Below are 13,354 nucleotides of genomic sequence, written 5' to 3'. Positions count from 1 at the left end.
TCAAAAGTGTTTGACAGCCCTAGCACAACCTCTCGTGCTAAAAAAGAGCATGGCACCTGCTTTTTATCCTCTGTAACCAAGGAACCTGGGACTCACCCCACTTACCGGCCATTTTTTCCAACTCAATATCAAACAAGAGTAATCCTTTAAACGGGCAATTTTGTAAGATTAGACTTTGAAATTGTATCGGCTGTTCAGCTTGGAGAAGAGACGGCTGAGGGGGGATATGATAGAGGTCTTTAAGATCATGAGAGGTCTTGAATGAGTAGATGTGAATCGGTTATTTACACTTTCGAATAATAGAAGGACTCGGGGGCATTCCATGAAGTTAGCAAGTAGCTCATTTAAGACTAATCGGAAAAAATTATTTTTCACTCAACGCACAATAAAGCTCTGGAATTTATTGCCAGAGGATGTGGTTAGTGCAGTTAGTGTAGCTGGGTTCAAAAAAGGTTTGGATAAGTTCTTGGAGGAGAAGTCCATTAATGGCTATTAATCAGGTTTACTCAGGGAATAGCCACTGCTATTAATTGCATCAGTTGCATGGGATCTTCTTAGTGTTTGGATACTTGCCAGGTTCTTGTGGCCTGGTTTGGCCTCTGTTGGAAACAGAATGTGGGCTTGATGGACCCTTGGTCTGACCCAGCATGGCAATTTATTATGTTCTTAATTCCTTAGCCAAGGCTGACATCTGGCTGCTATCGCCAAAGCCACCCCCCTCTGGTTGAAGTGTGGACCAGATCGCAGCCCGCATCTGCTAAAAAGGTGGCTGCCAGTTCCATTATTGCCCTGGAATTCAAACCAGATTTATCAACTTCCTGAGAGAGAAGCAGGCAAGTGCAAGCCACCAGGGAACAGCAAGAAGCTATCTGCAAATTCACTGCCATCACCTCAAAGGCCTGCTTAAGGATAGCCTCATTTTCCCTTATCCTGTGCATCTTTCAATGCTGCTTCCCTTTCTACAGGGATAGTCGACCTCTTGGTGATGGCACACACCAGCACATTCACTTTCGGAAAGCGCAACCGTTCTCTCACTGCTGGATCCAGGGGCTACAGTGCTTCCAAGGCTTATCCCCTTTAAAATTAGCTTCTGGGGTGACCCATTCAAGATCAATCAGTTCTTGAACAGCATCCATAATGCGAAGAAATATGCTGCTTTATGCAAAGAATTTAAAATGGGATTTTTCTTTGGTTCAGATATGGAATCAGCACCCGGTACCCTCAACATCTTCAGTGTCTGGGAGATCAGAGCCGGCAACTCATCTCTATGAAAGAAACGCAACATTGTTCTACACGGTTCCAACACCGGAGGAATTTCCCCATCCTCCAGGGAGCAAGGAGCGCCTTTATCATTTGTGCCCCTATCAGGTTGACCCGCAGCATGTCTAGACATACTCGGACGCTTACCTGCGACACCAGGTATGCGGGGATCCGTAGCCTGCAATCTTGAACTTATAGGTTTGGCTGGGGCTATCAATTGCGCCGGAAGAAAGGACTGTAAGGCACAAGGATCCATAACCAAAACCAGGGGGTGTCTGTCCTGCGCTCACTGAGTTGTCTTCCCCTGCTGACGAACCAGTTAGGGGAGCCCCAAAACCAGCAAAACCTCTGGTAGTGTCCCCTCCGGTTCCATTCCCACATCATGCTGGGAAGAGCCGGGCTCAGCAAAATCAGTCGGAGACAACTCTCCCTGAGCCTTCAAGCAGCACTGACACAAGGTAGAGGAGACGTCAGGCTGTGATGCCCGAATATGGCAAGGAGCACAAAGGGTAAGGCACTTAGGCTTTTTTGCTACCAGCGCCATGGGTTAACTCTCGCTTGCAACATGCTCCCAAAAGCGTTTGACAATTGTGCGCCCAGCTGCGCACCTGGACAAAGCACTCTGTCCAATAAGCGCACTCTGTGAATGCCCAAAATGTAGGCACCCACCTAAGCACCCATAAGAAACATAAGAACATAAAATTGCTATACTGGGTCAGACCAAGGGTCTATCAAGCCCAGCGTCTCGTTTCCAACAGTGGCCAATCCAGGCCATAAGAACCTGGCAAATACCCGAACACCAAGTAGATCCCATTCCACTGATGCCAGCAAGAGCAGTGGCCACTCTCCAAGCCAACCTGATCAATAGCAGTCAATGGACTTCTCCTCCAAGAAGTTATCCAAACCTTTTTTAAACCCAGCTACACCCAGACATGCAATCTCAAACAGACATCAGACACTATTTCTCAGCAGTCTTGAACATAGAAAAACACATGAACACCGCTGCGGTCTGCCACATGGCATCTAAGCGAAGCTTGAGAACAGGGCCTGGCCAACAAGGCTGCTCAATCCGCCAAGCTGCCACAACTCCCCAAGCTGCCCCGGAGACGGGAATGGACGTCAGATCAGCACACCGAATTCGAAGACCAGAAGGGGAATGGAATCCCTAAAATGAATTCCCCTTCTTTTTCTTATATGTACTCTTTATTTGAGCTCAGCCCATCCCGGCTGAGTACAGAGTCGATCTCCGGTTGTGGGGGAAGAGGGCAAAGGCCTTCACTGCCGCGCTCAGCTTCCTGCACCCGCTAGCCCCTCAGCTGTTAGTCTCTCTACAGCTAAGTCCATGCCAGAAAACCAGCTACTGGAGCAATGCACTCAACTGAAGGATCTGCAGATATCACCTCAGGAAAACTCAACTGAGGGAGGGACCATAAGGTATCACTACAGGAGAGCGGAGCGAAATAATTTCCTCCTTCTCCTCCTAATTTTTTTTTTTTAAGCAATCCCCAGAAGAGAGATGCATGTCCACCATCTGCTGGAGATGGAGAATACTGGTAGCTGATGATTCAGTTATTAGGAAGGTAAACAGAAATTCCATGTGTGATGGGGAAAAGTACAGTGATAGGGGTATACTACTATCTGCCTGGAAAGAATGGACAGACAGACAATGAAATGCTATCATAAATCAGGAAAGCTAACAATTACCCTAATACTGACTGGGTAAATGTCACATCTCGGCATGCTAGGGAGGAAATGCTTCTAGAAGAAATACCGCTTCATGTATCAGGCAGTCCAGGAACCAACAAAAGGGGAAGCTATTTTATACCTAATTCTTAGTGACATGCAGGATTTGGTGTGAGAGGTAACAGTAGTGAGACCACTTGGCAACAGTGATGCTAGTGCAATCAAATCTGTCTTAATAACTGGAAAAAAAAAGCATTAAGGAAAATTACTGCTCTAGCATTTAACTTCTAAAAGGGAGACCTTGATAAAATGAGGAAAATATTTAGAAAAAAAACTAAAGATGTGGCTGCAAAGGTTAAGTGTTTACATCAGGTATGGACATAGGGCCGGTGGTAGCATTTTTGCTGCCCTGTGCAAACAATTACTGTGCCGCCCCCCACATCATTCAGTCTCTGACCTGTGCCCAACAAAAAAAAAAAAAAAAAGCACATACACTCCATCTCTTATATACATGCCTATGCTCTCACACAGACTTGCTCTCTTTCCCTCACACATTGTGTGTGTGTGAGTGCATGCCAATGGGAACCTGTGTGTGACACAGGCTCTCACAAGTGCACACACATCCAATGCATACAGGCTCTCACAGACACACACAAAGATTAACAAATCACTTGGGCCAGATGGTATTATATACCACAGAGTTCTGAAACACAAAAATGAAATTGCAAACCTATTGCTAGTAATTTATAATGTATTAAAATCATCTATTGTTCCTGAAGACTGGAGGGTAGCTAATGTAATGCCAAGCTTTAAAAAGAGTTCCAGGGGTAATCTAGGAAACTATAGGCCAGTGTGCCTGACGTCAGTGCAGTGAAAAATCATAGAAACTATTCTGAAGAACCAAATTACAGAACATACAGACAGACATGATTTATAATGGGACATAGCCAACATGGATTTACCCAACGGAAATCTTACCTTACCAATCTGCTAAATCTTTTTGAAGGGGTTGATAAATATGTGGATAATGAGGCAGCAGTGGATATAGTGCATTTGGATTTTCAGAAAGTGTTTGACAAAAGTCTCATGAGATAGCCCTGAGAGCAACAACAAATTATGGAACAGGAAAAATATCCTAATGTGGATTGTGAATTGGTTAAACAATAGGAAACAGAGAGTAGGACTAAATGGGTCAGTTTTCTCAACAGAGTAAGGTAAACAGTGGAGTGCCTCAGGGATCTGTATTGGGATCTGTGTGTTTAATATATTTATAAATTATCTGGAAAAGTGAATGAGTGAGGTGATCTCATTTGCAGAAGAGACAACATTATTCCGAGTTGTTAAATTGCAAGCAGGTAGTGAGAAATTTCAGGAGGACCTTAAGAGACTGGGCATTCAAATGGCAGATGAAATGTAACATGGACAAGTGCAAAGAGATGCACATAAGGAAAAGTCATCCAAAATGTAGCTACACAATGTTAAGACTCCATATTAGGAATCAACTCCCAGGAAAAGGATCTTGGCATCATTGCAGACAATATGTTGACATCCTCTGTTCAGTATGCAACAGCAGACAAAACAGCAAACAAAATGTTAAGAATTATTAGAAAAGGAATGGAGAATGTCATTAATACCTCTGTATCACTCCATGGTGCGACTGCACCTAGAGTACTGTGTGCAATTCTAAATACTGCATCTCAAAAAAGATATAGCGGAACTAGAAAAGGCACAGAGAAGGACGACCAAAATGATAAATGGAATGGCTCACCTATGAGGAAAGGCTAAAGGAGGTTAGACAGCCGAGGGAAGATATGATAGAGGTCTATCAAACCATGAATAAGCAGAACGGGTAAATGCAAATGAGTTGTTTACTCTTTCAAGAATTAAAAAGACTAGGGGACACTTAAAAACAAATCAGAGAAAATATGTTTTCATTCAATGTACATTCTCCAGAGCTTAATTATGGTAAAGGCAATTATTGTATCTGGGTTTAAAAAAAAAGGTTGAACAAATTCCTGGAGGAAAAAATCCATAAACTTATTAACCGGGTAGACTTGGGGAAAGACATTGCCTTAACGTTAATAGCATGGGATCTATCTTCTGTTTGGGATCCTGCCAGGTTCTTGCGGCCTGGATTGACCACCGTTACAAACATGATACTGGGCTTGATGGACCCTCAGGTCTGCCCCAATTCTTATAAAATCTCAAAGCCGATTATGTGAGTAGGACAGGAAGGGCAATCTTCAAAGGCTTAAGTGAAGCCCTTTTTCTCACCAAGTGTACTCTTCAACTTGATTTGGCCAAAGGTGCTTGATTGGTCAAGATGCAGAAGCCACTGTCTATGCTAAGGCCCTCACAGTCTGTTGAGTTTATGAGACATAAATATACAAGTGCTTTATGAAGCATGAGGATGTGCTACTACCACGTAAAACAAAGCCAAAAGAAAAATTTGTATCTTTCCTCCTAAACCCTCTCTCTCTGTGAATAGCAGTCATCACCCCGGTCCCCTCAGTCTGCTTCGATTCTCTCCTCTGCACACATGGAAAACATTGCTAGAAAAGGCTGTTTCTTTGCCTGTATCATCACCAAAATCTGTCCCTTTCTTTCTGAACTCACTGCCAAAACACTTCTACCCTCTCTCGTCACCTCCCACTTAAGACTACTGCAGCCGGAGGCTTTCTTGTGAAATATCTCTTGGGTTTATCCTGAATGCTTTGAATATCTCAACAGCTTCTTTCTGCTCCCTCTGGGAAACCGAGGTGGTCCAACATCACCGATGTCTGAGCTCTTGGTGTCTGACAGAAAAAAGAAATAACTGCTTAGCCAATGTCCTGGGCTTTGCAAAAAGCAAGACATGGGCTCAATGCTCAGAGCATGAAGAGCAATGAGACAATACATGAGGACCCCATATTTTGTAATGCAATCTGGAATATAACCTGCTCGAATGAGATAGTGATTAACAATTAAGAATGTTATATGGGACAACAGTATATAAAAGGGCTAAATAATATAGTGTGTCTAAAAATCTGAACTCAGAAACAGAATATGACAGGAGACAAGGACCATAAGACCCATTCAATCTGCCCTATTTAATTCCAGATACAATGCCACTGACCCCGCCCCCCCCCCCCCCAGTGGATGTCTGGCTTTACCCTCATTTTATTTAGGACTGCTAGCCCCTGCACAAAGATTCAGTTTGCAAGGTCTTTGTGTAAAATCGCTCAGGTGTCACACTATGGGGCTATACAACTGTATGGCTGCACAAGTGACGTTGACCAAACACAAGCATTGAACAACATGGCTACTTTTTATGAGGCTTCAATCAAGGGGAAGAAAGGTCAGGCCAGAGCATAAAGCCTCTTTCAAGTACAACATTCGGTATGAAGAATGTCAGCATTGGTTAGAAGCCAGGAATTGGGCACCATCACGTCACCAAACTTCATCCTCATCTCTGTAGTGTGGCACAGTGGACACAGGAGATGGCACTTGAAAGTTCAAGCAAGTTATTACCTCTAAACATGTGCCCAAAGTTCAAGCAAAATCTCAAAACAGTAACAGTAGTTTTCGGCTGATGAAGTTCTTCTGGCCCACCAAATCTGCCCAGTCATCCCAAGCTGTTTCACCACCACAGAGCCTGCTCGATCACCAAACTTCTCCCTGCATCTGTTTCAAGCCTGATTAAATGGAATTGGTTTTCCCCCATTGCTTAGTGGGCCCCTTTTAACCAGGGGTTATTGGGTATTAGACCACAATTCAGCAGAAGCTCACCATCACAAGTGAGCTCCGGGATGTGCATTCGTTTCATACGTTTCCCATTATATGCCAATTAGATGTGCATTCGTTTCATACATTTCATATTACATGCCTGAACAGGAAACGTATGAAACGAATGCACATCCCTAGCAGGCTATGAGACTGGATCTTGGCTTTGCCCTCTATTTCTGTCTGGTCTTGGTCAGGGCTTTTACTACCACATTCCTCAGTTTAACCAAATTTAATTATATAATAACTAGCCATTAAGCCCGTTAAAACGGGCGAGATTCCATTGGTCAGACTGGCACGGTTGGAGCAGCTCTGTTCTCCACAACTTCCCTTTTGCTTCCATCCTCTCTCACCTCATCTACAACCCCTTCCCTCTCCCAGCCCTCCTCCACTCTTTTTTCTCTTCTCCAAAACTTCTTACCCTTCCCACTTGTTCAGTCATATCCTTTTCCCTTCCCCTCTCACCTTCCCTTTCCTTCCCCCCTCTCCCTCAGCTCTCCTCCACTCCCTTTTTCTCTATTCCACTTTACCCTTCCCATTTACATCCTCTTCCTTCCATCCCTTCTCATCTTCCCTTTCCTTCCCCTCCCACCTCCTCAACCCCTTCCCTCTCCCTCAGCCCTCCTCCACTCCCTTTTTCTGTATTCCACAACTTTACCCTCCCCACTTACATCCTCTTCCTTCCCCTCCCACCTCCTCCACAACCCCGTCCCTCTCCCTCAGCCCTCCTCCACTCCCTCTTCTTCTCTCTGGCCCGCCTGACACTTAGATACCGCCGCCACTGCTCCATGGGAGGTCTCCGGGGGTCTCTCTCTCGTGTGCGCGCCTCTCCACCGGGCTCGTTGCTGGCCCGCCCGATGTTCAGTGATGAGGCGCGCGAGAGAGAGAGAGACTCCCGGCGACCTCCCATTTCTGTGTCTGTGCCGCCGCTTCTCCCTGCGCGCGAGGGAGACCCCCCGGAGACCTCCTGTGCTGCCGCCGCTGCTCCTCCTCGCTGTTTCCAAGACAGCCGTCCGCTGGGCTCCCCTCTGACCGACGTGCTCTCGTGCATGCGCAGTAGAGCTGCTCTCTACAGCGCATTTGCGGCACATCGGTGCAAGCCCATTTATATGGTAGATAATCTGAATACATGGAGATGCCAAAGCTGATAATAAAGTGAGTTTGAATTCTGTTGGGAGGAGAAGGGTTGGATGAGTGCAAGGTACCTTTTGCATAGCAGTTAACATGCACACGTTTTTTGCACTATGTAAAAGGCACCAGGTAGTGACCAGCAAACTGAAGCAAGCTTCTTTATCACAGCCCAGGTACCTTGCAGAAAACTCCTAGACTCCATTTTTTAAATACATTTCTCTACTAATTCTCAAAACTCTGCCCTAAGTTTTAACACAATAAAACTGCATCCCAGTTCCAAAATCAAAGAATCAAACTAGTGCAGACCATGTACAAAAAACTGATGTCACGGAGCATGGGACAGTCTATGCCATACTGAGTGCTCTTACCTCCAAAGTAGAGTCCTGTGGCAGTGCACATGCGCCACTGTCCCTGATACATTCCAGCTGAGCTTGGGCTACACATCTGGACACTGACATCTGTCATCTCCTGGGGCTCTAGCGACCGAACCAGTACCATGTTGACGTGGCCAAACTGGTCTCCACCAACGTATTTCAGACAAACTCCTGGGGGCCACGCCTCTGCCCCTAGGATCCAGCGGAAGGAAGAAAAGGTATAGATGTGAGCAATAATACAAATCAACATCCTAAAACAACTTGTGCCTGTTCACTGCCAGCTGTGTGATCCCCCTCCCCCGGCATTTGATTCTATGCTTTTTGCCATTTATTTAGCAAATCTATGACTCCCTGGCACTCAAAGAACCATTTTCCAGGATATACCTCAGCCTGTCACTGCTAGCTAGATGGGGAACAACTTGGATATACAGAGACATGGGAACCACGCAAGGCAGCTCCTTTCTCTAGTAGAGAGGCAGTTCTCTTAGCCATAGTGATCACAGGGCAAATCAGATTTTTTTTAATGAAAACCACTTCAGACTAGATTCCCTTCTATTCCGCTTTTATTTGCAAATTCGGAAAGCACGTTTTCAATTACATGATAAACACATAAGTTAGAACGGATCATGGTACGTGTGCATACACTATACTTACCACTGCATGATCTGACCTGTTTTTCTGGTTTCCAACACAGAGCAGAGGGGAAACTGCTTTCTATCTGGATTTAGCATATCCCAGGACATACAAAGCAACTAGAGTGGTAAAATGGAGTCACTGGTAGGAGCTTTCATGTCATTTCCAAATTCCTACCCAGCTCGAGTATATGAAAAGCTGCAGAGATTCCCAGAGACCAGCACCACACACATATCCAGGGTAAGCTACACACTGAGTGCCCTAGGATTACTGGATCACCCAGCTTGCTGCAGCAGACGCAACCTCAAATAAATATTCTGTCCATCAAGTTCAGCAGCATCATGATTCACTTGGGATAAAAACTCTATACCATGGGGTTGATTTCACTGGCTTAAGACGACACTGAAGATTGCACCCTCTAGAGAAAGTTTCATGTTCTGTGCTCAGTCAACAGGAGATCTTGATGTGCCTGTTGTAAGCACCGGGGAAAATGGTGATGAGGAGAAAAAAAAAAAAAAAAGAGAGAGGGAACTGGAATCCTAGGGAATGCACTGAACACATCATCACAGCATCTTTACTGAGCAGGGTGCCCCCCAAGACATCACAGCACTCCGAGTAAAGAATCGCAGCCATGCATCTTCTGCCTGTGAAACAGGGAGCCTAGCACGGGGTCTACAGAATGCCACATCGGCAGATCTTAAAAGGCTCTGTCTCCAAGTGCAAAGGGATCTTAAGCAAGAGCGCACCTTTTACACAAACCGTCACAATAAGCTGGGTGTGTTTTCAGCAGCTGGAGGACAAAAGCCTGGGAATATTTTACCTACTTCCTTTCAATGGATTAATATTTCCAGCAGAGATCTCCTACATTCTTAGCATCCTGGGCTTTGAATACATGCGAGACTCTACCAGAATTGTGCTCACGGTGTTGACAGTGCTATATAACACAGGCAGCTCAGAACCAGGTATCATTCATCCCCTCTCTGAGCAGGGGGAAGGGTGCTATGCATAGTTCCAGTGGTTTTTAAACTGAACAAAAGATTTGCGTTCACCATCTGTTGGCAGTGGATGTGATGGCTTCATGTCATTCCCCTCTATCATTTCATATTCGCCGTTCAGCAGGCTGACAGCTACACGGGAACATCTCTAAACCTGAGCTTCAGGACAGGTGGACTCCAAGACAGAGGAAAGGCTCTCAGCCACGCTGGTACTCTGGTGCTAATTGGCTATTTTTGAGAATTTGGGTAGAGCATCAGTACAGGCAGGCTGTGTCGTGGGAGAGCCACGCCTTACCCACACCTGGCTAGAGCAGCACTGGGACTGCTGCAACGCCCTAGCAGGGAGGAATGAGGAGTGTACTCCACATCAGAAAGCTGCTCCCTTGTGACCTTTTGACGAGTGGTAGGCTTGCTCACATTCAGCCTCCAAGGGCCAGGAGTACAGCAGCAGTCTGATCGCAGTTCACAACTGCTTCCATTTCTTTAATGTTTTCAAAGTCCAAAGATAAACTTATCCAAAAGAAGTTCATTTTGGACAGGCCAAGCCCTGCCAAGAAATGAAAAAGATTGTTTGGAAATTGGATTACATGTCACCTAGGACCGTCTCCAAGCACAGCAATGGGACTCGTTTGGAACGGCAGGCCGATCTCTTTAAAACCGGTATTCAGCGCCAAGCTAAAGACACAATGCAAGAACTTCATGGGCTTGCTTGCCTCCAGCTATAGCTGGAGATGCACTGTGAAGAGATCTAATGGAAATCTGAGCTGGGATAGCCAATAATGAATTGCCAGCATGTTTTATTGCGTCCAGTTGTACCTGGACTTACACAAGAGTAACAGAATAACTGAATGGTGAAATCCTTGTGAGCAAACGTACACCAAGAATGGCCTGGTCAGGTGGCAAGGAGAAAACCTGCATTTTATTACAAGGTGTTCCTAGCATACCCTCCAGGCACATACTGTGCTGGGGATTTTTTTTCCCTCCAAAGCTTTTTACTGGTGAAAGAAGAATACATTATACCAAAACATAAAAGTGGGACTCTTTCAAGCTTCCACCTTCACCATGGCTGCATTAAAACATCCTTGGCGCACTCTGAACAGAAAAAATACAAAAGGCAGTCAACTAGAGGAGACCCAAGCAATCAACAGCTCGTGTAGCACCAGCAGGGAGAATACGAAACTGATGCCAGTAATAGCAGGGGCTATTCTCTAAGTCAACTCGATTAATAGCAGGTAATGGACTTCTCCTCCAAGAACTTATCCAATCCTTTTTTAAACTCAGCTACAGCTGGATAGGAGTGCGAGACTACAGACAAAACTGACACCCATCCTCTCCTCTCCGAAGAGAGCCACATATTCAGATGGGCCATTCCTGAAAGGCCGGTTTCTGATCCCTTAAAATGTTTGCTAAATTATTTTTTCCCTCCCCCCAAGTCGATTGTTGAAAGCTTTCTCTGCTTGCTGTGCATCATTAGATCAGAATGTCAGTTTTATCCATCTCTGCAGCCTCTAACATAAAAGGCAGCCATCGCTCTGTACATGGAGCAGAGAGAGGTTGTGCTGCTGTGCCATGACTCACACTTCAATATGGCTTTCCAAGTGAGTTATATCACTCATGTCTCCCAACACAGAAAGCCAAGTGAACACTGGGTATTTATGAGATTAATTACAGACAGCTACAAGGAATAAATAATAGTCTCACAAATAATATATTAGGGTTCCTGAAATACATCTTAAACATACTGAAGATAGCAACATCCTCGTCTTCATAACTGCGGGACTAAGATCTCTGCAAAACCTTAAATTGTGCTTTCTTCGCATGTCCTAAAAAAGCAGTTCTGTCAGACCACTCAAAGCTCTTCTGCCATTGTTTGAGAGGGACTTTATTGTAAGTTATCTCAGCTACTACCCTTCAATGAGCTTATTCTTTAAAAGGTGCACCCCAGCCCTGTTTTGTTAAAGAAAGAGAAGAGAGAGAGTGTGTCTGTGTGTCATTTGCTTTCTTAAAGGGTAGTGCACGCCTCCGCACATTTCCTCTTACCTGTGTTTTGTATCCTCCACGTTTTGGTAAACTGGGTGTCGGGGGGGATGGATTCCCCTTCTCCTATGGTGATGTCTTCCACAAAAGACATGGAGGGCACATTGATGTTTGGGCTCTCAAAGTCATAATAAGCTCCTATGGCTGCTTGCAGGTTCCTGGAAAAACAGAGGGTGAGAAGTGGGTGAGAGGTGGGCACACGGCGATGCCATTCCTGGGACAGTGCTCACATATCCTGGAATGAGGAACAAGGCAAGATCAACAGTTCCAGCCAAATTAAAAGTGCCCAGGAATCTCAACCCTCACCATTTCTTTTCACCATTCTCTTAAACATTTAAAATGTAAAAGTTATCTGTTAATTCATACAGCACCTACAACAATCGTTTGGATCTTATTTTCCGACAGAGTTTACGTATGTTTTATTTAAAGTTCCTCCTATTCAGCCACTCATACGAAGCAAGGTGAAAACTGGGCGCTGTGGTGATGATTGCCATCAGAATCCTACACAGCTACAATCAGAGAAAAGCAAATTCATACCTGAGAGAAACCTCAGTTTCATACTTTTTTTTTTTTTTTAAACTCTCTTCCTCCCCAAGCCCGGATAGCGTGCCAAAGTGAGTCAAGCATGCTTGCCGACCAGGAGAGAAATCCCTGAGGGGTGCGCTCCTGTGGCTGGCACCGCTGGCCTCCTCCCCCGCCCCATCTCAGAGGTTTGCACACAGAGCTCTATGGCACTTCAGAGTCCGGCAGGACCCGGCTGACAAGACACTCCAAACGGGCCCTTAGGGGTCAGCCCAGTTCCATTCTTCATCTGCCAAAAGAGATCTTTCTCCCTCTAAAACTAAGGAATTTGGAGACCAAACATGCAATTTAATGGGGGAAGCATAGCTAGGACACATATAGGGACGTTTTAGGTCAGGAAAAATATTATCTATAAAAACGTTTGACATGGTGATAAAGAAGTGTCTGCGAGCTTCCTGGTTACAGCCAACTCTCCAGCATGTAAGCTTGGGCTAGCTATATGTGAAGTGGAGAGAATGAAGCAGAATTTTAGATTATAACCAAAGCCTTGGGCAATAGAAGAAAAAAAAGTGGGGCAGGACTTAAGTACCTGAAAAGACAGTAGACTAATAAGGTGGAACGAAAGCCACTATTAACACAGCCTTCTATGAAATATTAATAGTTTTACAAATCAAAAAGGAAAAGCCGTGAGTTCTCTTTCGAACATGCTGCGCTAGTTCTGTACAGGGCTCTGAACAGCTGTCAGCTCCGGACCAGGCCAGGCTTGGAATTCAACATTTGCAAAATACTTCCCACTGATTTCCCCTAAGAACATGAGAACAACAACTCCACGTGTGCAAAGGGGAAAATCTAGGCCTACAACCCGAAGGAGCAAGCGTACAGAAGGTGTGTGCAGTGTCGTGCTGCACCCATCCACACCTCCCACCTGCTGCCTTCCCGGAGAGGCCGTTACTCCAG

The 13,354-nt window shown here is 45.3% G+C and overlaps 1 protein-coding gene across 2 annotated transcripts in view; it reads right to left on the bottom strand.

Annotated features, from left to right (window-relative positions):
- The window catches only part of ILRUN (inflammation and lipid regulator with UBA-like and NBR1-like domains), a 56,106-nt gene that overhangs the window by 25,228 nt on the left and 17,524 nt on the right, over nucleotides 1–13,354 (bottom strand). For both annotated transcript variants that reach the window (XM_029572822.1, XM_029572821.1), the window contains exons 2-3: nucleotides 11,879–12,033; nucleotides 8,205–8,402 (exon numbers count right to left, since the gene is read on the bottom strand). In XM_029572822.1, the coding sequence (XP_029428682.1) occupies nucleotides 8,205–8,402; nucleotides 11,879–12,033 (353 nt within the window). The remainder of the gene's footprint in view (nucleotides 1–8,204; nucleotides 8,403–11,878; nucleotides 12,034–13,354) is intronic.

This window comes from Rhinatrema bivittatum, chromosome 12 (genome assembly GCF_901001135.1).
Source record: "Rhinatrema bivittatum chromosome 12, aRhiBiv1.1, whole genome shotgun sequence".
NCBI classification, from domain to species: Eukaryota; Metazoa; Chordata; class Amphibia; order Gymnophiona; family Rhinatrematidae; genus Rhinatrema; species Rhinatrema bivittatum.
The sequence above is the reverse complement of the archived record's forward strand: the minus strand, read 5'-3'. Positions and strand labels throughout refer to the sequence as shown.